The sequence below is a fragment of the Accipiter gentilis genome, chromosome 25, assembly GCF_929443795.1.
Source record: "Accipiter gentilis chromosome 25, bAccGen1.1, whole genome shotgun sequence".
NCBI classification, from domain to species: domain Eukaryota; kingdom Metazoa; phylum Chordata; class Aves; order Accipitriformes; family Accipitridae; genus Astur; species Astur gentilis.
Window position 1 is genome coordinate 19,320,236 of NC_064904.1, and position 24,009 is coordinate 19,344,244.

The 24,009-nt window shown below is 42.9% G+C and overlaps 2 protein-coding genes across 2 annotated transcripts; one reads left to right on the plus strand and one right to left on the minus strand.

The window, feature by feature from the left end:
- Positions 1–25: 25 nt before the first annotated feature.
- On the plus strand, positions 26–9,215 carry CNIH1 (cornichon family AMPA receptor auxiliary protein 1). Its single transcript, XM_049828401.1, has 5 exons — positions 26–159; positions 1,837–1,905; positions 5,189–5,301; positions 6,274–6,417; positions 7,181–9,215. Exons 1-5 carry the CDS (start codon positions 79–81, stop codon positions 7,206–7,208), a joined length of 435 nt encoding a protein of 144 aa, XP_049684358.1. The 5' UTR covers positions 26–78; the 3' UTR covers positions 7,209–9,215.
- Positions 9,216–12,904: 3,689 nt separating this feature from the next.
- Positions 12,905–20,318, minus strand: CDKN3 (cyclin dependent kinase inhibitor 3). The gene is made up of 8 exons (XM_049828515.1): positions 20,263–20,318; positions 20,068–20,156; positions 19,466–19,521; positions 17,880–17,924; positions 16,640–16,862; positions 15,691–15,722; positions 14,701–14,804; positions 12,905–13,407 (listed from the first exon to the last, which is right to left on the minus strand). Exons 1-8 carry the CDS (start codon positions 20,272–20,274, stop codon positions 13,321–13,323), a joined length of 648 nt encoding a protein of 215 aa, XP_049684472.1. The 5' UTR covers positions 20,275–20,318; the 3' UTR covers positions 12,905–13,320.
- Positions 20,319–24,009: the final 3,691 nt, after the last annotated feature.

A 24,009-nucleotide genomic window follows, 5' to 3' on the forward strand; every position in this document is an offset into this window, starting at 1 on the left:
GGGGCCGGGCGGTCCGGCCGGTGAATGATCGCGCCCGGCATCCCCCGCGCCGCTCCCGGCCCGCCCGGCCCCGCCGCCATGGCCTTCACGTTCGCCGCCTTCTGTTACATGTTGGCGCTGCTGCTCACCGCCGCCCTCATCTTCTTCGCCATCTGGCATGTGAGTCCGGCGGGGAGGGCGGGTTTCTGAGGGAAAGGGTGTCCCGCGTCCCCCCCCTTCCCGCCGACCGGGCTGAGGGGACGGCTCCCCCACCCTCCCCCCGCTCCGGTGAGGCCCTTTCCCGCCGTCGCTCCTGAGGCAGGAGGAGGCCCTGAGGGCTCTGCCGAGGGAGACCGGTGTCCGTCCGTCCGTCCGTCAGTCAGTCAGAAGGGAGGTCCTCCGTGTCCGCTGCTGTCGGCGGGACGTGTTTTCCCGCTCTTTGTGTCGGTACCGGGCGGCTTTCAGAGAGCGACCGCCGCCATCGAGGCGCGGCCGTCCCGGGGGAAAGGAAGGGAACCCGAGGGGAGAACAGGGAGGGGGACGAGGCACAGACGAGGCCGAAGGCGAAACCCGGCCCGGGCCGGGCTGGCCTTGCCCGGCCAAAGCCGGTTGCGGAGAGGGTGTGTGTGTGGGGGGTAATGGTGGGGGTCTCCCCTCAGAAACCCCCAAAGGGTTCGCTCCCAGGGCTGGGGGCTGCCGGCGATCTGGTGCCCACCTTCGTCCTTATCGCGAAGAGGTGGAAATCTGGCAGCGGTTGGCTGTGAATAAAACAGATTTTTTTTTTGTTTTTAAGTGCTGATGTAAGAGACATCCGTTTCGTTAAACGGTATTTTAAAGAGGAGCAGCCTTTTTAAAACACCGCTTGAAAATGTTTTAGTCTGAAGTCAGTTTGGCTGCTTATTTGACAGAAATAACGAGTTAAGCCTTGCATTCTTTTGGTGCTTTGTATTGAGACTTCATTTTTTAGATTTTTTTTTTTTTAAGTTACTATTTTTTTTTGGACAGTTTTCTGTCTTGAGGCTGGCACAGGGAGAGCTAGCCACATAGGAACCTGCCCTGGATCAGCTGTGAGGCTTGGCTCTAGGAGAGGACGCGAAGAGGGTTTTGTTCCTGTGCTCTTTCAAGCTTCCTAGTTATCCTTAACGAAAACTGGTCTGTTGTGATGTAGGCCCTGTCCTCTAAGCATAGTGGGGCTTACATGAATATAAATGAATTTCATGCTGGTAAGAGCTTGGTCTGTCTTGAGACTTTTTTTTAATGTTTGGCATGACCTTTGTTCTGTAGAGGTGGCTTTTGTTGTATTTCGTGCTGCATCTTTGTCTAATTTTCATGGCATGAAAGGTTGAGTATACATAGGTTGGTTTTTTTATGGATGCACTTTTTGGACATATATGCAGAGTCAGCGTTTACTTTGAGAGTAACCGAACAAAACATCTGGCTGCTTTTAAGATTGCTATTGCTTTTTCTTCATTAACGAACCCTGTGTCGGTTTCCTGCTGGCAACCAAAAGTCACTCGCGATGGGGGTCTGCGCACAGCAAGTGGGGTTCAAAACTGCTGAAAGGGGTGTTGGAAATTCATTGCTAGTGGGGAGGTAGAAGGGTAGAGTGTGGGCAGAGGTCTTTGAATGCCTGAAATATCTTCTGCTTTCTTGTTTGTATAACCTATTTCAAATGTGTCTTAACCTGTGGTCTTATTGTGGGGTTATTAGAATTTACTCAGGAGAAATTACGGTCCTGAATAGGATGGAAGCACTTGAATGTTATGGCTCTGTGCCAAAATATTACTTTTCATGGATAAAACACATTGTTGCTCCTGGACTGAAGAATCACGACTGTTTCTTTTTTTTTTTTTCTAGATTATAGCATTTGATGAGTTGAAGACCGATTACAAGAATCCCATAGACCAGTGTAATACACTCAATCCTGTAAGTAGCATGCTGAACAATTTTTTAAATAAATCTATGTAAAGTGCTTATTTTTGGTGTTATCTTGATATACTCAAACTAGGCAATAGAATTGCATCTGGGTTGACAAAACCTAGCTGTTCGATAGACGTTCTAGGGAAGATTCTTTTTCTATCTGATTCTTTACTTTGAAGTTGAATATTCTGACTGTTATTAATCTGCTGGTGATCTTGTCAGCTGTCATACTAACATTCTTTCAATCTGCTTTCTACGTTTTCGGCACAAAGACAGTTGAAAAGGTCAAAAAGATTAAAAGAGTCAAAATTGCATTAAAGGTGTGTACTGCTTTTCAGTTTAATGTTTTTTAATGCCACTTCCCTTTCATTTTGTAAGGAACATTTGTAATACTATTAAGCTGTTTTGTTTAGTGTGCCTGTTCATCTGCTCGTTATTTGTTTGTTGGGGTTTACAACAACTTCATGGATTTCCATATTTTGTGCAAAACAATTTTGCTTGCTTACCCAGTGAAGTGGGGAAAACTGTTACATGCCTGTTATATATGTCCTATTGATTAGCTGAAGTAACTTTAGATAGAAATAAATAGTACTTTTCAAGCAAGACTTATTGAACTCTGAGATTATAGGAGACTAGTTGTTTTTTAAGCGTTGACCCAGTAAATTCTGATCTTGTTTGAGGATTTAGGTGGGCATAATGTGATAGGCGCTATATTCACTTCTTTGTTTTATGTTCCAGGATCAGGGGTGTATGTTGGTGGCCTCTCTTGGATGCAACTCTGGCACTCCTTGGTTTATGAAAAGAATTTGAGGCAAACTATTTGCTTGCATCTTTAACAGGCCAATAATGAAAGGGATGCTTGTTAAAGAGCATATAGTTTGATACAGCAGGGGTTTTGTACATTTCTCATGGTTTTTACTTTGGCTTGGTGTGCCCAGGCTGAGGTACAATGCAGGGGCAGCACAGCAGCATGGCCTGGACTGTGACTTCATTGTGTTTTGAAGAGTTAAGTAAATTATGCAAATGAAAAATGAATTTACAGTAGCTGGGGCACGGGGAATGCATGTTAGACATATGGCACATAAATTGACAGCAGGCATTATAGCATGAGAACGGCTGGGGAGGAGAAGGAGAAGAGGTGATAGGCAGAGGATTGCATCTCAGAGGGTGAGGTTTGCTGCTCGGATAGCTGTGCATCTAACAGTTTCCCTTGCTTGGTCTGTTCTACAGTCATTTCTGCTACAGTATGGGGAAGGCAAATTCTCATTACATTTATGCATTATGATCTTATCGCAACCTTTGAAGTATTATAATGCGCATGTTTAACGCAAATATTAACCTTCGGTTAACCCACATGCATGTAGTGTTTATTTATATGATAATCTCTGGATTGAAATTATTTAATAACTTAATATTTGCTGTTCTGGTGAAAGCAGATTAACCACTAAAAGTGAAGTTAAGATCCAGACTCTTGAAGGGATCTGGTAAATGTTGTTGGACAAACACACTGAAGTGTTGTTTTCCTGTACAAAGAATCAAAAATCCTGGTAGGAATTGAGACACCTCAGTAGAAAGATTAGCCCAAAATAGTAACTGTTTAGTATACTGTTGATGCCTTCTCTTCCCTGCTCCTATTATAGTCATCTCTTCTCAGCAGTGAGATGTCTTCCTCCCTCGCTTCTGTGATAAATATCATGGTAGAATATGATGTAGTTCATTTTCCTTTAGTTAGCCAGGGAGGATAAAGTGTGGTAGGTTTGAAGAGGACAGGTATTCTGGTGTGGGAGTAGGGTATAATAAAGAAGATAAAGAACAATGTGTTTTGACATGTGTAGTTAAATAAACTACAAATTTTCAGACCTGGTAAATCTGTCTCAGCAGGCTGCCAAGGCATTGTGTTTTGGATAGGGGGGTTGTTGTTCGACTATAAATAATTGCCAAGTTGTAAATGGTAAGTATACAAAGAAGGATCTGGACAAAATATTTACTTGAAACATTTCATGTATGACAGCTTATTTTTGTTGATGTTGATGCAAGTTTGCTTTGTTTGATATTCTTCATTTAGAGAAGCAGAAAGTTGTAGCAAAGGAGGTGGTGAGAATGTCTGTTGGTAGTTTTTAGGTTTCTAGGAAGATATTTTGGGGGTTTAAAAGCAGCATCTGCTTAGAGAGAATGAAACAAAATTATAGAACACTGAAGCTTCAATGTAGTCATCCTATGCAACGTTAGTCATATTATGCAAAAAGAGGGGCAGAGTGGTGTGTGTGTGTGTATGCGTGGAAACACATATAGACAATAAAAATCTTTAGGTAGAAATGGAGTATTTTTCATGAGGAGATGTTTCAGTGGTCCTGAGCTGAGAATTTGGAAGCTTACAGATTTGCTTCTTTATGCATTGTGTGATAAAGGAGTAAATGGCATCACTTTGGGGTGACTTGGTTTGGAAAACTTTACTCTTGTGGTGGGTGTGAGATTTTGCTGGCTCTCTTTGCATGCATTTAATCTATGTATCTCTCCATATTATTCCTATTAATAACACTAATAATACCTGGCATTTCACGCTTTCTGTGATTTCGTAGTAAACTGATAATTAGCTCTGTGGGCTTCTGCTGGAAAGCATGATGCTATAAAGCATGCCTATTAGGTACTTGTGAAGGAACACGAAGCTGGCAAATAAGCCCTAAACTGTACGTGCATAGCTGCTGTCGCGCCTTCCTGCGCTGCAGGCAGCACAGCGCTCGTCTCTGTGCAGACCGGTGTGCCTAACAACGTTACTGCTGATTTGGTTCTATAAAGCTCTGCCTAGGATTTTACATTTTGGCAATAGTTTGAATAGTTTGTATTTGAAAAATTACGTACATGTGAATACCAAAACAAAGCTGTAAAATAGGAAAACACAAAACATCTTTTTGCCTATAAACTGTTACATGGAGCATGTTTCCTACTGATATTTCTCTTTTGCATGAGCAGAAATATCTCGATCTCTTCTGTTGTGAAGGTCACGTGTAAAGCGTGGAATCTGTTAAAAGTGCACTTAATTTAATAGAAGCAATAAAAAAATATTTAAGCATTTAATTTTGTAAATTTTTCTTCTTTGTTCATGAATATCATGTGAAAACAGCAAGGCACGTACTGCTGGTTGCTATTTTCACTTTCTGCAGTCTTGTTCTTGTTAGTGTTGCTTTTAAATAATATTTTTTTAAACAATAGCTTACCTCCAAACTAGATTAAACACCACACATTTTGCTTTGAGTAATCAAAACTTCTAACTCATATTTTTCTTTTCCAGCTTGTACTTCCAGAGTACCTCATCCATGCATTCTTCTGTGTTATGTTTCTCTGTGCAGCAGAGTGGCTTACACTGGGTCTCAATATGCCTTTGTTGGCTTATCATATTTGGAGGTAATATTGACGAGTCTGGTATCTCTGTAGTCGCGTTAATTGTTACTCATTCTCCTGTTGCAGTGCTTCCTGTTAAGTGTTCTGTGTCTTTGGCAAATAAAGATGCTTTCCGATGCGACGTCGAGAAAGTTTACGTCGTGACTATAAAATAAGAGCCATCCCTTTACTTTCTCTGCCATTTTTATTTGTTATTCTCTTGTGCTGTGCAAGAATCGAGTTGTGTTGTGTGTACGTTCAAGGCAGCTGACGTGTCAAAGGTGTGCTGATACTGCAGATTCACACTGCGGGTTGCCACTAGAAGTGGCAGTCCCGCTTTCCTCCGAGCACTAAGACATGGGCACCGCCTCTCCTTGTGCTGGTATTAGTCCTGTGCAGGGAGCTGCAGGAGGGAGCTGGTCTGGTTGAAACGTAACCCAGCAAAACAGCTTTCACTGCGTGGCTGTATCTGTGCTAGTCCTGGCGTGAGGAGGAATCAGAGGGGTGGAGGTAGGACTGTTTCTTTTGCTAGCAGCCTGTGTTAAACTACAATTTCAGGATCATTTTGTGTTGACCCGTATGACTGTTCCTTCAGCATGGTAGCCAGCATGCGTTTTATTCATGAGTAGAGGATGTAGGTTTTACATAGGCTTATACGCTCGTCTCTTCTCCAGCTTTTCCAACCCTTTCATAAGGAATCCCATTTTTCATTTATTTATAAACTTGTCCTATTTCCTTTTGGCGTACCAGAGGTCAGCATGGTTTAAGGCTGAGGTGAGCTGTCGCGGCACCGTCTGTGAAAGCTCTTCCGTAGGCACGTTTAGTTTGGAGCTTCGTATGGCTCTTGCAGTTCGCCATCTCCTACACGGAGCTGATGGACTTTGCTGTCAGGGGTGCGATTCCTTGTCTCGGTTCTGGTATTACTTGGTGGGTCGGGGGCAGGAACCAATGTTTTCCATCGCTGCCACCACAAAACTAACTGTGCATCGCTTTCAGGTACATGAGTAGACCTGTGATGAGTGGCCCTGGTCTGTATGATCCTACAACCATCATGAATGCAGATATTTTAGCCTATTGCCAGAAAGAGGGATGGTGCAAATTAGCGTTCTACCTTCTATCATTTTTTTACTACCTATATGGGTAAGTTTTTTCCTCTGTCTCCCATCTAATTTTTAGTCTGGAATTTTGGCTCGGCGCACAAGAGAAATTTTGTACGTAGGAAAACATATATAGTGCCAACTTTCCTGAAAAAGAATCCACAATTACCATTTATTCTGTCTTAAAATGCAAGCCTTAATTTGGTTGGAATTACTATTTTTGAATCTGTATACCATGACTGGAGACTTCAAAGCTCCGGGCTTTTCTTCTTTTAAGCATAATATAATAACCCCTCAAGTATTTTCGTTAAGAAGCTGGAACAGTTATATTCTTAGAGTAAGTAAATATGTATTTTGATGTAAATGTAATTTCTTTGTTGAAGTCAAAGGTAGAAGAGTCATTCTGAGAGTGAAAAGGGGTGGGAGGCACAAAAGCCAGTGCCACCGCCTGGTTCCTTCTCTCAATTCTTCCTTCGAGCCAAAAGCCACCTTGCAGCTCGGTGTTCACATCTGCTCCGGGGGGGGGGGGGGGGGGGGTGACATGGGAAGCGGTGCGCAGTCCTCCTTCCTCTCGGCACATTTATAGAGGGCTCCCTATTACAATGTCACTCAATTTAGTGGCACGTGGTTGTTGTATCAGTTTATGTCTTGCTTTCTAATGCCCTTCTGATGTCTTTTGTGACTGAAGATTTTACACAATCCATGTACCTCACACAGCTTTGTTTCTTAGAATACATGACTGTATAATGCAATGTCTAACGCTAATCAAAATGGTGCATCTTAAATGTTTTTATTTTATTTTCCAGCATGATTTATGTTCTGGTGAGCTCTTAAGAAGACATTCAGCAAGCTTTGTTCCAGTTAAGTGCATGCAAAAGCCACAAACATGGATTCTTTACAAGGAGATCCTCTTACCAAGATTAATTACGGAATCTGATGATCGCATTTGCGTTAGAAAACAATGACTCCCCTATTTTTAAAATATTTCCACATTTTATACTTGTGGAAAGACTGTTTTCTTATATTTTACTGGGACAGTGAAATTAAAGAATTACCTGTAAATTAATGTAAAGATTACTGGGTTTTCAAAAGTGTTGACTTTGCACTCCATAAGGAACAGCCATAATCTTCAAGTAGGTATTTGTTACTGACTAGCCTTAGTACACTAGGGATTTTCTTTAGGCTGGGCTTCGTAGTGGCTCATTTGGACTTGCGTATCCCACTCTAACTGTAAATCAGCTCTAGCTGCCGAGTGCTTGGGAAGGACTGGAAGTGCTGTGTGTTTCACCTGTAGGTGATGTTGGTCTTAAGAGATGACTTCATGGACACAATTGCAAAAATTGGAATTCTATTTTGTTGTATTTTATTTTTTTTCTATCTAGTTAATCTTTCCCTGTATATGCATGGTTCAGAGACTTCTGTATTTTTACTGAACGTTAGCCTTGCTTTAATCTCAAGCATATGTCATTGTGATAGGAGAAGTTGAATTGTCCACGAAGGACTGAATTTAAATGATGATTTTTTTTTTGTCTGTGCTGTTTTATTAACAAATGGACAAACCTACAATATTTATCAAGTCCAATGATGAAAATACTCTTGAGTTTAAGAGTAATGCTACAGACCTTTTCAAAGCAGAAAGTGAGATTGTGAAACTGCCCTGCTGTTCCTTAGTGCAATAAATAATAAAAAAAAATGTCAAATTCAGAAACACTTATTTTTACCTGGTGCCTTGTTTTGTTTTTAAATTGAACAGATACTTGCTGTATTCATCTGTTTGTTTTATGATGGATAATTGCATTACCTTTTAAAAATAGAACACTGAATCAAGTTACGTCTGGAAAATGGAAGCTCTGATTTCCTGCTTGCTGTCTTTTTCTCATGGGTCTGCAGATAAATAGTAGGTGGGGCAGGGGGAAGATGTTTCAGCTAAACTGATAATATTGCATTGTAAATTGTGACTGCGAACAGCTGCTTAATTTAGGAGTAATAATTAGGGATCTTTTTCATTTACGTGTGCTGGAGAACAATGAATAGTTTCTGAGTTCTAGTAAAACTTTTTCATATAAACTGTTTATTTGTTCACTTTGGGTCTCTCGGGTGTTAGATGCAATAAAAGTCATACGAATGGTGCGCTGGGTTCGACCAGAAATCCAGATACCGGTGTGTTGGACAGCGGCAACGATTGAGCAAAAAGAATATGAAACAGGGAAGGTATTGAATATCTCTGCCTGAATAGTGGAAGAATGTGTTTGGAAACCTACCTGTTACAGATTTCCTGAGCTAGAGGTTTGGCATCTTAAACAGCCCTTGAATAGCTTTTCTTCCATTAATTCAGTTGCTTTCTGAGCACGTTTATAGCCTAGTACGAAAGATACCCTGAGACAGTGAGTTCTGCAATGGAATTGCTCAGCATGTAAAAAATACTTGTTTAAAAGCTCTGCTGGACTTCATTTGGTGCCCCTAAGCTCTTATTTTTTGAGGCATATTGAAAATTTCCCCCTTTCCACTGTATTTATGCTGGACATGATTGACTAGACTTTCATCATGTCATCTTTCAAAGTGGAGAAGTCTTAATCTCTTCTTGCTGGAAGTCCTTCCATGGCTTTGTGATTATCCTTTCTCCTCTGCAAATTTTCCTTTTCTAAGCTGTTGTCATCGCACGAGATTTGGGTGCCCAGGGGATTTAGAGCAGCAGTTTCCTGCTCTCTGCTTCTGAATTTCTCTCTACTTCTTATTTAATGTACTGGATATGAGAATTCAGGCTGTGATAACTTCGAATTCTCTTTGCTAAGTAATGATACCTGATAGCTTATTACTATGCATATAAAATTGTTTTTCTCACTTGTGTTTCTTCTTTGCATTTATTGACACTTAATTTCACATGCTGTCATTGCTCAAGCATTCAGCATTACAAGATTTTTTTTTTTTTTTTCCCTGACTGTCCCAAACCATTTGCAGCAGTTGCAGGCATTCTCTCACAGCCTGCATTTTCTGTGCAAAGGCCCGGGTTCCAGGCCGCACACCTCTGGAGCTCTGCGAGGAGCTCCTCCTCACCAAAAACTCGTTATTCCTATTCTGTAATCCCTTTTGATCAGTTGTTACTTGACAAGAGGATTTTCTTCCTTATGCAATCATAATTTTGAGCTTTTATCAGAATTTCTGAAAGGCTTTTCAGAAACGCAGGAGTATTGTTCCTATTGGATCGTTTTTGTTTTCCTGCTGCTCAGTGCCTTCAGAGACTGCTCTAAGATATGACTAAAGCCTGTGCAAGAAAAACTTAATTAACCCTTTCATATGTTTGTGTATTTATTAATCTGTTATGGAAATGAGACTTACTGGCTCATAGCCCCTAGCTCTCCTTGTCCTTCTAAACAAATCTCTCATTCCCTTGGTACTCGGGCTGATTTAAGCCAAGTTACACAGCAGAATAAACAATGCAGGATTTACCGAGTTCAACTGAAAAAAACCTTCTGAAAACCCCCTCCAGCAGTGGAGCAGCTTTAGCCAGGAATATTTAGCAAAATGTTTGCAACACTTGCACTGTCCGGTGGATGACTGGCTTTACGCATCTAAGGTGAAAGTGCATGTGAGTATTCCTGATCAGAGGAATTCAGAGGGGACAACAGCGCAGTAGCTTGCCAGTGCAGTTCTACTGGTGAACTTGAATTCACCGCTAACCCCAGGAGCAAAATGCTTATTTGGAGTCTGTCCTGCCCGCTGCGGTTAAATACATGAGCGCTGAAGAATTTAAGTAATCTCATTTCAAAGGTCTTTAAACTGTCAAAACATTGCAGAGAAAGGTCGGAAGTGCAAGTTAGAAGTTAAAAAGTCCTATGGGAACCCAGCGTGTTGGAAGTGCGATGCCTGTCCAGCCAAGTCCTTCAGAAAATGCTGTTTAGAAGCTGGTTTCAGCATTTTTATTTTTTAAAAAAAGGTTATTGTCTACCAGCATCAACCTAGCTGCTGGGTGGTGTGAACGTTCTTATCTGTACCCAGCGATGTGAGCCCCACGTCTGAGTTTTATGGGAGCAGTCCGTGTGGAAGCAACTGATGCATGTGAAGAAGCATGCACAATGCCTAGCTAGAGTCTTTCTGTATTCAACATGTGGACCTGATAGTAATTGATTTTTGGAGTTCCAGGAGGCAAAAGATGGAGAAAATAAATAACATTTCTTTCTCCCTGTCAGAAAGTTTCCTGCTAAGTCATCTTAAAAAGGCATCTGACATATATTTAATAAATGAATACCTCCAGTTGCAAGATTCAGCACCGAAGAAAGGACAGACAGACACTTTTGTTTCTCTGATTTCTGTTTGAGTGTTGGGGAGTAGTGTCAGGGACAGAACAATACATGTTTTTAGCAAAGTATTCTCTGTAAGCGACTCCATGCTGTGGGAACTGTTGCCTGCCTTAGGAGGGGAAAAGGGAAAGGTAGTAAGAGCTAATTAAATATAGTCAGTAGTGTATTGGCTTTATGTGGCAAGGTTTTGGTAGCAGGGGGCTTACAGGGGTGGCTTCTGTGAGAAGCTGCTGGAAGCTTCCCGTGTCTGACAGAGCCAATTCCAGCCAGCTCCAAGTTGGACCTGCTGCTGGCCAAGGCTGAGCCCATCAGCGATAGTGGTAGCACCTCTAAGATAACAGATTTAAGAAGGAAAAAAAAGTTGTTGGGACACAGAAATAGCAGCCGGAGAGAGGAGTGAGAACATGCAAGAGAAACAGCCCCGCAGACCTCCAGGTCAGTGCAGAAGGAGGGGAGAAGACGCTCCAGGCGCCGGAGCGGAGATTCCCCTGCAGCCCGTGGGGAAGACCCTGGTGAGGCAGGCTGTCCCCCTGCAGCCCAGGGAGGTCCACGGGGGGGCAGATCTCCACCTGCAGCCTGTGAAGGACCCCATGCTGGAGAAGGGGGATGCGTGAAGGAGACTGACCCCGTGGGAAGCCCGTGCTAGGAGCAGGCTCCCGGCAGGACCTGTGGAGAGAGGAGCCCACGGAGCAGGTTTTCTGGCAGGACTTGTGACCCTGTGGGGGACCCACACTGAAGCAGTCTGTGCCTGAAGGACTGCAGCCTGTGGAAGGGACCCACGCTGGAGCAGTTCGTGAAGAAGGACCCACGCTAGAGAAGTTCGTGGAGGACTGTCTGCTGTGGGAGGGACCCCACGCTGGAGCAGGAAAGAGGGTGAGGAGTCCTGCCCCTGAGGAGGATGAAGTGGCAGAAATAACATGTGATGAACTAACCATAACCCCCATTGCCCATCCCCCTGCGCCACTGGGGGGCGGTGGGGGGTAGGTAGAGAATCCGGGAGTGAAGTTGTGCCTGGGAACAAGGGAGGGGTGGAGGGAAAGTGTTTTGAGATTTGGTTTTATTTCTCATTACCCTGCTCTGGTTGACTGCCAATAAATTAAGTTAATTTTCCCCAAGTTGACTCTGTTTTGCCCACGACTGTAATTGGTGAGTGATCTCTCCTGTCCTTATCTCAACCCTACACGCCCTTTGTTATATTTTTTCTTTCTCCTGTTCAGTTGAGGAGGGGGAAGTGATACAAATGGCTTTGCTGGGCACCTGGCCTTTAGCCAGGGTCAACCCGCCACAAGCAGAAATCACTTTTAAACCTGTTGAAGTGTCTTGAGTTGTCTAACAGCAAAAGGCACGGTGTGGGTGATGGGGGCTTTCTTCCCAGAGCCAAAGTGAACCTCGCAGGGCCTCAGAAGGTACCTGGGCACTGAGGTGGATGATCATTGCTTCCTCAGACTGGGACAGAACTAGTTTAAATGTTGTCTTCAGGATTCTCTTCATCTTCTCTGGTCTTTATGGGTGGACATAGTTAAACAGGAGGGATGTGGACTGTTAGAGGCATGTTGCTGTGAGATTCTCTCCAGCCCACAGCTGATGATTGTTTATTTACTCTCTCTAGCATTAGCACGCAGAAGTGCTGCGCCAGAATCTCACCCACACAGCTATAGCACTGTGTCTCTTCCCACCATATTCATATACCCCCCCCCTTGTTTTGTCACAGATCTTCAGTATAAAACCTCCTTCCGTTGGAACAAGGGGTCTTGTTTCTAAATATCAGTGAACACATGAAGTAGAACTGTGACATTTTAGAATGAGTTCTTACTAGCTCATAAGGGGCAAGTGCTCCAGCAGGAAAATTTTCATGCTTGACTTTCCTTTGATTTGAAGCTAGAGCTGAGGGGTTTTTTTTAAACAGCTCCAGTGATGTATTTTTATCTAGCTACATTATCCCAGCATGACTTTCTTACAAAGGCCAGTAGAGAAGGAGTTACCCTTCACCTCCCCCCACTTTTCTTCCCCTACACCCTGGAGCAGAAGCCAGCCCATCAGCACTAGAAGTCTGCACTCCTCTGTGAGGAGTTACAGGCTATTCTGTTTCCTCACAGATCCTGCCTTCATGTTCAATTGCTTGTCCCAATCCTCACACTACATAGAACAGAGACAAAAATCAAAATGATATTCAGTCACTTCATTGACAGCCTGGCCTCCCTTCCACTTGGGAAGTTCACTGAAGCAGCCCAGAGAATGTCAACATGAAAACATCAGCATGCCAGTTCAATGGTAGCAGACATACATGTTGTTGGTACCAAGTGATGTTAAACGTGAGGTAATCATTGTGTAAGAGTCATTATTATATTGAAAGCAAGCTCATTAGGCATGCAGGCCACCAGCAGAACAGTAATGAACACAAATACACTTTCATGGATTTTTAAGGCAGAAAGTATTAAAGACTGCCAAACAGACAAAGATGCTGCATGTCCTGTGGAATTTCCTTCCCCCACATCAACACTTGACACACAGATTTGGAAGTGAGCAGCTGTGTCACATCGGCAGCAGCGATGAGAAACTAAAGGTCAGGAGTGAGGCGTCTTGTCCAGGTGTCTGCCACAGCCATGTAGACACAAAGGTACACCACGCCAGTATTAATTCAGTATTAGTTACCGCGATACCGATCTTAATACTGTATCCTTTGTTGCCAGATGTGCAGCTAGGTTCTCTCGAAAGTCATGGAGGTAATTGTATTGCTGAAAAAGCACAACCAGATTTGTAGTGAGTGCTCTATACTTTCAGAAAAGGCACTGCCTATCTTAAAAAGCTGTTTGATACCCCAGGATAAAAACTGCACCCTCTAGCCCATTTATTTGTTCTTCTTGTGCTTACTCCAAATCCTCTGGAATTTTTCACCATCGGACACAGATTACATGGATCCTGGCTTGGCTCCTGTGGTTCCTTATAAAGGGCACATGTGAGCTCAAGGGAACGCAAAACATGGTCCTTATAGGAGAGAGTTTCATGTCAGAATTCAAAGCTGCTTTATTTGGGTTACCAAGAGTTATTGCTCTCTCCATAACGAGTCCATGATGCAGAACACAGCCTTTAGCTAGTACGATGATGTACAACAGTTTGTGGTAAGCTCTTAGGTCAACTCATACACCATGTGGAATATTAAGAAGCAAGTGTTCAACATAAAATAAAAATGTTGGTCAGCAGAGGCTAAAGGACAGATCATCCCCCCCCATGTGGCTGTGAAGGATTCCAGGTGTAACATTTGTTCATATCCTTCCCTGCCTCTTCAACCAGGGATGCAAGCTGCTCCCCACCTGCCCCTTTGGGTTGAGGAAAACTGATTTTCAACAAGTAGTTTAAACAAAATTTGCCTTCCAGAGAGGCTTAGAGCTAACAAAGAGACAGTCTTTAGACAACTTTCTCCTCAGAAACTAGTCTTGTAAACTTTTAAAATGTCAGCTGCTCTTTCCTGTACATAGAACTATTTTAAGACCATAACATCTTGGACTTCTATCAACAAAAATATGTACACAGAGTAGCTAAACATCCCACCGAAAACCCCTATTCTGCTTGGCGACTTAGGCCTCCCTCCACATAGTGCTAGAGATACTTCTTAAAAGGCAACTGCCAGTGTATCGATGTGATAGCTACAGAAGATGAAGATGGCTAACTTGGTTACAAAGATGCAACAAAAGCAAGGCAGGAAAATCAAGCAATGTCCAAGTTGCAAGGAGCATGTGAGCAACAGAAAAACAAAAAGGACAATAGCTTAGCAAGTGACGAGCAGGGATAAGGAGAAAGCAACACTAGTGATGGTGGAGAGCAGGCAGGGAGAACAGCTGTTGAGGGCAGAACAAGACAGATTCAGCATGCAAGCAGAAATCTAGAAGCAGCTCAAACCCGAGAGCAGCAGGGGCACCAACTGTGGAGCTTCTCAAAAAGACACAGGGATGCCTTTGTGAAACAAGGAGGACTGTCCCTCCTCTCTACCCTTGTTTTGACACACGCATTACCTGTTGTAGCCTTATTACCTTGATGGTCTGTATCGCCCCAGATCCTCTCAAGTTTCTGAGCCTGTCTATTACTTGCTGAGGTGCCAGCGTGTCCGAAAGCTGAAGCAGGAGACATGCAGCTACTGTAAGGGAAAAGTATAAACGTATATATGCTACACAGTACCACTTTTGCACAGTAATAGGTTTGTTCCATGAAAACCACTCTAGCAAAACTCAACCTTGTCATATCAGGGTCACAGGTCTGTTGGATCTTTTGCTGAATACTATTTGTTGACACCAGCCCCCTCTGCCTGCTGCTCCTGCCCAAGCCTGCAGGCTTTGGAAACAGGCAAAAACCCGCCCACTTTTCCCCACCCTGCCTTTCTAGCAGCGTTCAGGAGGCAAATTCTAAAGTCTTTCCAAGAAGAAGTCCCAGTACACCCAGTTAATTCCCCTTTGTGTCTTCTGACCGCATTTGCTTTTTTGGCAATGCCACCACCCCTTCCTTCTGGGGCACACACAGTAACTAATGCCCCTGAAAGCTTTAGGGGGAACTTTAGGCTGAAGATGCAGAGGAATAGGTTCATCTCCTTTTCTTGAGGAGATGTTCAGGGAAGAGGGGAAAGTGCAATCCCATCAGTCAGAGGAGACTAAAAATCTGCAGTGAAAACAGAGATAGTGTCAGAAGGTAAGAGGGAACTTTCTATCAGCCTCACTGAAAGACTGACCCTGCCTGACCCTCCATCCCCTCACCTACGCACTCAGGTCTATACTGTGACATACTTACGTCACTCATCACAAACAGTTTCTACACAGGCAGCTAATATTACTACCGTTTGACAACACCATTCCCAAGAAATGGACGTAAATATGTTTAACTAGCCTGCTACCTGTAGTGACAGTTCGCACTGTAACCACAGTTAAGCTTCAAGTAGAATTTGGCTCTTTTAGACAGTGCTGTCTCACGAGAACAGGTTTGTAGGATAGGTTAGTTAATCAGGCATTGAGAGGGAGAAGGCAACTGCTTACTGAGACATGAGCGTCCGAGGCCACCGTAACAGCTGAAAGAAAAGAGAACATTTGAGTGTAACAAGCTGTAGTATGCTGCAACACCCAGGGCCCCCCTCAATACGTAAATATATGGACACAATTATTGCAAGAGGAGCAGTGGTACAAGAAAGTCAGAATAAGAATTTCTGTAGAAATACCTACAAGCCTATCTCCCATATATTCTTCAGACCTTCCCTAAGTAGTGTCTTTCTGGAGAAACTGCAGTTTTAAAGTTCCCCTTCATTCATGGTTAATAGTCCCAAAGGCACTGGAGGACAGAAAACAGCATGAAGACTGACAATCTCAATTTTCTTTAAATCCTACTCCAGATTCAGGCTTCCGTGACAGTTGTGAGCTAATGATAGCAGCAGGGTTCTGCATCAGCAGGAAGACCAAGGACTCAGTGGATGTCTGTGTGGGGAGCTGTCAGCAGGATCATTCAGGGAACATGGAACTTGGAAAGCTCTTCCCCTCTACCCCGAGCTCAGCTACAAGTGTCTGAGGAAATTACTTTAAACCAATCTCATGCAGTTTAAGAGTGAATTTTGCACTGCTGGAACCCATTGAGCCCCTGATAAACAGCCCAGGGGTGTGTTACCCTCTGACAACAGCTGCATTAGCTTACAACTCATATTGTATACCTGATATCCAACTAGGCTAGCAGCAAGGAGCCATATGGTGCCATTCAACACAGACTTTGAAGCGCTTGCTGGACAGAGCAAGGGGAAATGGGAGATTCAAATCTTACAAAGGACAAGTTAGGTCCAAAAGGGTGCCCGAGGAGAAACAAGCAGCTTTTCACAGCTTGAACTAACCCTAAAGAACACAATTGTCATTTGACAGGATTCTGTTTCAGCTCATCATATATCTAGAGAAGCTAGTATCTTTTACAGGAACATGGGGTGAAAGGGAAGCAACCAGAACCTACTGTATGATTGTTTTCCGGTTACTTTCCAGGCAGCTTCTGAGCTCGTCCAGAATTTTGCAGCACTTGGCAATGTCAGGAGCATCCCCGTCAAGAATAGGATGGTGGTGCACATAGATCCCATGCTGTTGGTAGGTGTCTATAAGGTTTGGTACTCGGTATTTTAAGAGCTCTCCTCTGGTACAAAGCACAAATATATCCTGGGTCCCATAGTTCTTTAGTTCTTCTGCCAACAGATTAAGACATTTGCAAATAAACAAAAGCCTATCAAGCTTAAGGATAAACAGATAAGCTACTTGGTACCGATTGTCTTGTTTAATCTTTGAGGTTAAGACAATAGGAGGTAGCAATTTTGCTTTGAGCAGCATTTTCCTCCACTGAGTCTCTCTCACAGTTGCCCTCAGGTAACCCACAAGAGAAATTTTCTCAGTTCAGAGTGAGTCTCAAGACAAGCCTCACTAGAAAGCACGTCAGCACTTAGAACAGCCCGTTAACTGCTGCCTGCTTAAGCATGATTCTGTCCCATCTCTGGCTGTGACTATGTCCAAATACCATGGGTTTTTGCTATTAGTCTCTGCTCTTCTAGCGTTTACAGACAAATACTTAGCACAAATCTTTACATAATTTCATCTTTTCTATCCTAATCTCAGTTTTCTCTGGGAAGAGGAGATTACAATTTTGTAATTTGTCTTGATCCTAGCTGCTTTGAAGATGCCTTCTCCTGTACGTGACTTAGAAGACCTTATGGTTCCTGTGAAAGTTATGCAGATGCCTGTATAGCTCCACCCTGGAAATACACTGACTACTTATTCAATATTTGAATAGACAAGCCACAAAGAAAGCCACACTGCTCACTTGAAAGTGATATCTAGTACCCATAACGCTGACTGTGCTAAGCTATTTGCTGCATCTTCAAGCACAGTATTACCAAAACTCAGAAAGACATTGCTGTCAGACATACTCCCAGCAAGATTTTGTAAAGAACTGCCCTGCATTCTAACATCATGGCATGCACATGGACAATTATAGCATCCATTGTAAAAGTATGAATAAAACATCATTATTTTAGATACCTGGCATCTGGATCCTTATGCCCAGATTTGATAAACAGCAACTCCAGTAGTCTTCTAAGACAAAGTAAACCTCTAGCTTCTCAGTAACATATGCTTTCAGTTTACCTGCACATTGTTCTTGCCCATTACATGAAAACAAGAGGCACTTATACACTGGCCAGAAGACTCACCTATATCTTTCTGAAGATTTCTTCTAACATCCTTAAACCTGCAACCTGGAAGAAATTATGAATAACAATTACCACTCCAGGTAAGTGACATTTATGGAATGGTTGCTACACCTGATGAATAGAGCACAGACAACCTCCCCCCAAAACCAAAGCTAGCAACAAAGCCACACCCCAAATAAAACAGTTCTTATTTTTGCAAATAGATCACTAGCACAGAAGACAGTTTAAACACCATTATCTGCTTAATACTGTAATGTAATAGGATTAAAAAAAAAAAAAATCTTCCCAAGGTTTTAAGCTGCTGTACATTTTGCAGATGAAAAGTTTTGGATATTATAAATCAGGATACAGCTTAGAAAAAAAACCACAAAACAAGAAAATCCAACAAATAAAAGGGCTGGATAGAGATCACTTAAGACTTGTCTGGTTGATGAGTGGGAAATTAAGTTCCCTCTTCTGTAATACTAAGCACAAATCACATTAAAAGTCCTCCTTACTATTTAGTCTTCAGCATATCGCCACTTCCATTTTTTCCTCTTATCATGCTACCAAGGCATTTTTGCAACCCCTACAGAATACTGCTGTGTGATATTCACAGCTATTGTTTGGTTTGTGAGATGTAATTGCTTAAAATATTTGCACTGTGTCCTCCCTCTGTCTCGCCTCCTTCACTCACAGCCCCATAGGCACACAATCTACACCTGCCCTGACAACAGTCAGGATTCTGCATATCCCGAAACACCTTCTGAAAGCAGGAGAGCAGAATCCTGCAGACCAAGAGCTGTATCGGCAGGGCTACCACTGGAGGGTAGCATCTGAAGACTAAGCAGCTATTACAAGAACAGCTCAGGTAGCTAAAAACACAAAATGCAGCTATTTTTTGCATACATGTTAACTAGTGTTCAAGTGATAGTGGGATTTTCATCAGCACTGGCCATCATCCACTTCAAGATGCCTTAAATCCAAATATTATTCAACACTTATTTTTTAGTTCTTTAGTGTAGTATTAGTCCCAAGCTTGTATTTCTCAGAATTGGCTAATGAAAGTCAAGTAACTGTTTTAAATGAAGTAGGCAAAGTTCACCAGCAGTTCCATCTCTTTTGTGACCAAAGGAGATTCACCATGGCTGCAGTTTTGGTAGTTAAAAAGACAGAGAAAGCTTATATGTTTATTTTTATACCATGGCCATGGTAGTGCAACCCAGATGCTAAGGGAGAGCAGTACAGGACTGTCAGCAGAGTGAGTGAGTATAATCTGAGCCCAATATATCTTATAAAGGAATTATTTGCTAAAGCAGTCTGGTTTCAGTTATGTTGTTGCTTGTTATAAATAGTAAGCCAGGCTAAAGAGCCAAATATTTTAACTGACAATGGAAGACAGCCGCTGTTTTCTTACCACTATGCCACGTGATCTTGCGTTAGGATATTCTCTACATCAGCTTTGATATTTCCAAAACAATTATTCCAGTGGTAGATTACAAAACAAGTCACCCCACCCAGTAAATGGAACACAGAATTTGGGGGTACAAGATGTTACCTCTCTTCAGCTCCAAACGTGCCTGTAAATTTCAGTGAACGCTTCTTACCTGGAAGGGAACATAATCCCAGGGACTCAGAAGAGTAGAAAGGAGACAAAGACAACCTACCAGGAAATAAAGAGTATAATTAAAAAAATCAGAACAGAATATTTTGATTATTCAAATAGAGATAACTCACTACTAGACGTTCCTTTTCTGTGGGATCGTGAGAAGAGTTACCTGCCTATAATTCAGTTTTAAGAATAAACCCTAAGTATTCAAGTGTTATTTCTACAACATCAGGCAAGGGAATCACCCGTTTGGTAGTGTACTTCATCACACGCCCCTGCCCAAGACGGGGACGGAAAGTGTTGACAAATCCCCGCCTAAGCACCGAGACACTCGGGTTAGCACAACTGATAGTGACTAGGTAAAAGCTTTCAAAAGCGGACCTGGCCCCACATCTACTGACGGTTCACCAGCACCAACTTAATCCCTTTTCAGGGGCACCTGTCAGGCCCACCACAACCTCCGTCCTCACTCTGGCAGGTCACCAGGGCTCCGGCACGGCTTCCCTTCAGGGCAAAAAAAAGTCCCGTTTCACAGGAGAGGGATTTAATGCAAACTCCCGTGGAGATTCTGAGGGAAAAGACGCCCGGGACGTGTCTCACCAGGAGATGGGGAACGGCCTCACGTCCTCCTCCTCCTCGGCGGCCTCTTCGTCAGAGGAGTCGAAGTCACCCGCTTGCATCGCGGAGGGCTGCGGCGGGAGGAGAGCGAAGAACTCACCTGGGGGCCGGAACCCGCCCTGCCCCCTCAGCTGAGGAGACCGAGACCCCGGTCCCGGTCCCGGTCCCGTCCCTCACCGGCTTCACCATGGCGCTGCTCCCCGACCGCCGACGGTTTGAACTGTACCCGCCCATCCGGGTCACCTCATTGGTCGAACCCTTCCCTTCTTTCGTCCAATGGGAAGCTGCCTCCCGCCGGATGCGTAAAAAGCCAAGCAGCTTTCCTTACGGCTTCACGAGAGGAGCATTCTGATTGGTGGGCAGCGAAGGAGAGGCGGGCTTTTAAAAAAAAAAAAAAAAAGCCGGCGGCGGTGATCTTTGCGCTGATTCGCTGAGGCCGTGAGGCGGGAAGGGGCTGTGTCTCGAGCCCCAGGTGGCCGTTGGGGGTGGGGCGCTGTGAGGGCTCTGTCAGGGGCCGGGCGGCTGTGCCGGCAGCTACCCCTGCTCTTAATTCGTTTTTAGAACCGGCTTCGCATTTCTGACTGAAAAAGGGGTGGAAGTACGCTTTCACTGGCTTATCATGCATTGCTTCCAAATTGCCCCAGCCCTTCCCATCTGGGATGCTGCTCCTGAGGTAAATCATCCAATGGTTTCGGTTGGAAGGGACCTGAAAGGTCATCTAGTTCCAACCCCCCTGCCGCGGGCAGGGACATCTTCAACTAGACCAGGTTGCTCAAAGTTCCAACGAACCCAGCCTTGAACACTTCCAGGGATGGGGCATGGTCGCAAATAAGTGGTTTGGACTGCTTAAAGAATCACCATCAAAGGTATTAGCAAAAGTGATTTAATAAGAGTTTGTAACATGTGTAGAACTACGTTGCGAAGGAGCCAGGCACAAACAGTGATTTTTGGCATCAATCTAGAGGATAACGTCATGGAGACTTTCAAAGATGTTGTTTGAAGTCAAAAGTATGGCTGTGTACAAATTCCTTAAGTGGTTTGAGTTTGGTAGGATTCCTGGTGGGGCCAGTGCAAGATCTCCAGGTGTGGAGATTTTAGATTTTAGTTCTACATTAGAAACATTAGTTCCACAGCTGGAGGTTTTAATGAAACCTGCCTGAGAAAGATTGTAGAAGCAAATTGCTTGGTACCACAGGATTTAGGGTAGGTTCAGGGAATGAAGAAACAGATGATGAGAGGATCAAGGAGAAAACCAGTTTATTAAAACCTGGAATATGATAGCAGATGTACAAAAATTACATTACTGAGCATAATGGAGAATTAAAACAATGCAGATGTTGCCGACTAAGATGAGAAATGGAAAGAAATACGGCCTAAGATTTGAGGCAACATGAGGACATCCAGCCACTGTAGCTGCAAATATCGTTTTATTAACTCCTACAGCCACTGCTTGAAGGAACAGGTGTGTTTGCTGCTGTTCACCATCTTGTTAGCTCTGGTCCCCTTAGAGATTATGTGCAACACTCATACTGTCTGATATAGATGTGAAATTTGCCATATTTCCCCCCCCCCCCCATGATTGATTTTACCTGTTCATGTGGAAGGTATTGCAGATTTTAACTCTAAGGATTATATCTTTATGGAAGCAGTGACATAAGACTGATAAATACAAAAAAAATAGCAACAATGATAACGCTCCTTGTTGTTCTTTGAAAAGGAATTCTCTGGAGTTTGAGTGCCTTCACGTGGTAGAAATAATTTTATTACATGGAATCTAAAATGGCAATAACAGCTGGTAATGCCAAGGGATCTGCAAAATGTGAGGCTAGAGCTTGCATCTGTTGTGGCAGAAATGGATAGGTATAGTATGTAAGTGTGAAATCTGAAGTAAATGTAGGGAAAAGGTTGGAAAAAAAACCCAAACCAAACCTGAGGAGGTTCTGTGAGATTCCTTCGTACCCCAGGCATCTTGCAGCATTAAATGACAAATACTATGTTTATTAGCTGACTACCTGCTATGGTTGTCTCTTTATTTCTTAAATTGAGCTGTTGCCCAGCACATCAAATTATAATGTGCTAAAGCTTCTAGATCAGCTTGGTTGTGATGTATTTTATAGGAAAGACTAACAGGAGTTGGTCTGCAAGAAATTGTCCTTTTGGCATATAAAAAGGAACACATCAACATCAAGGCTTTACCTTCTGGAAATTTTTGTCAGTTTATAGATTGAAGGTCTGTGCAAAGTGAAGAAAAATAGTCATGAGCATGGGCTGAAATACATCGTTTGGAAGATTTATTTCTTTGGTGAGAGAGGGTGATGAAGAAGGTATGATTTAACCAGAATTTTAATTGGGCTTTTGGATAAATGGTTGGGCCAGGAACTGCTGTCTACAAATACCTAATGGGAGGGTCTAAAAAAGACAGAGCCAGACTCTTCTTAGAGGTGCGTAGCAGAAAAAGAAGAGACAATGGACAAAAGTGAGAATATGGGAAGTCTCTACTTCATATAAGAATTGCTTACAGCGAGTGTTGACAACAACAATCAATAAAAATATGGGTGGTAAGTTTGTGTTTACATGGTAGCTGCTTGGGGTTATGGTTTTTTTTTGGTTGGCTTTTTTTGTTGTTGTTGAGAGAGAGAGATAATAACACTTATGTTACATGACATAAGACACTTATGCCTCTAATACAATAATAAATACCCTCCCAGAGATACTAAAAATAATTTACAGTGAGGGGGGTCAAACAGTAAGATTTTCCAAGCAGCCCGATGTCCCAGGCTTTAAATACATGTATGTAGAATGGGTTTGTGGTCTGGCAGCAAAATCTGTATACAAAATTTGTAATGTAAGAAAATGGTGTATGAAAACCCAGACAGGTCTAGTGGGTTTGCTAAGAATTTTCTCATGGACCCGATTGTGACTCCTGTTGAAAGCAATCCTCTACAAACCTATCTGGGTTCCAGGTCATTTTTATTTCTCAGCAAACAGTCAAGCTCCCTGCTGGCTTTTGAATGTTACTCTGGTTATGCCTGGCTCTTGTGTCTGTGTACACCAAACCAAAGACAAAGGGAAAATCTTTATACCATGAGTTATAGCTTGTCGTAGTGGTAAAGTGTTAAAATTCTGATTGCCAGACAAATACAGTTAAGTCTAACCTGTTTTTGCTGTCCTTGGGTCAGGGGAAGAGCCCTCATCCCTGGGGACTGTGGAGTGGTTCATATATGTAGTATCTTCTATCTGCTATTCTGCACTCAGGTTTCCTGGACAAAATAAATAATTGATTTACTTCAGTTAAAAGCCTGGGAGCAAACTAGTGTGTATGCAGTGGAGACACCCAGGGACTAGTGTGAAAGGAGGAGTGAAGGAACTTGATGATATATAGTCTCAGCACGTATCTTATTCAAACATAAACCTTTAACAAACAAGCTATGTTCTTTTCCTGCAAGGAGCCAAAATGAGATGTGAAATGTCAAAACCATCAAAATAATTTTAAGGTCATTGGTAACTGATTATTCCAAACAACCATATGTAATGCCAAAGACTTGTTAGTCACCTCTCATTTCATATCTCAGTTTCTGGAAGTTGCGTTTTAGTAAGACTAATTAATATATGTAGTGTTCCAAGAGATACACTGTAATGTCTTTGGGAGCACTCCACTGGTGATATCACCAGAAGATCCCACAGGGCATCATTTCAATTTTTGAGTTTGTTGTTTTTGGAGGGAAAAAATAATAGGTGGAACAGAGTTTCAACACTTTCAAGCATCTTCTCTTCCCCCCCTCTTCACTTTAAATTGTATGCTTGTGGAAAACTGAACCACTACAATATAAGCTTTACATTGCACCTCACAATGAGGATATGAATGGAAAATTCTTGTTACATTAGATGAAATTGTGTAATGTTTGGAGAAACAGTTCTAACTTG

Coding starts and splice junctions, on each gene's coding strand:
- CNIH1 (XM_049828401.1), top strand. CDS start 79: ATGGCCTTCACGTTCGCCGCCTTCTGTTACATGTTGGCGCTGCTGCTC. Junction 5,302..6,273: donor TTGGCTTATCATATTTGGAG/GTAATATTGACG, acceptor CATCGCTTTCAG/GTACATGAGTAGACCTGTGA. Junction 6,418..7,180: donor TTTTTTTACTACCTATATGG/GTAAGTTTTTTC, acceptor TTTATTTTCCAG/CATGATTTATGTTCTGGTGA.
- CDKN3 (XM_049828515.1), bottom strand. Junction 17,925..19,465: donor GGGATTATGTTCCCTTCCAG/GTAAGAAGCGTT, acceptor AATTTCTTCCAG/GTTGCAGGTTTAAGGATGTT. Junction 13,408..14,700: donor GGGCGATACAGACCATCAAG/GTAATAAGGCTA, acceptor GTGCTTTTTCAG/CAATACAATTACCTCCATGA.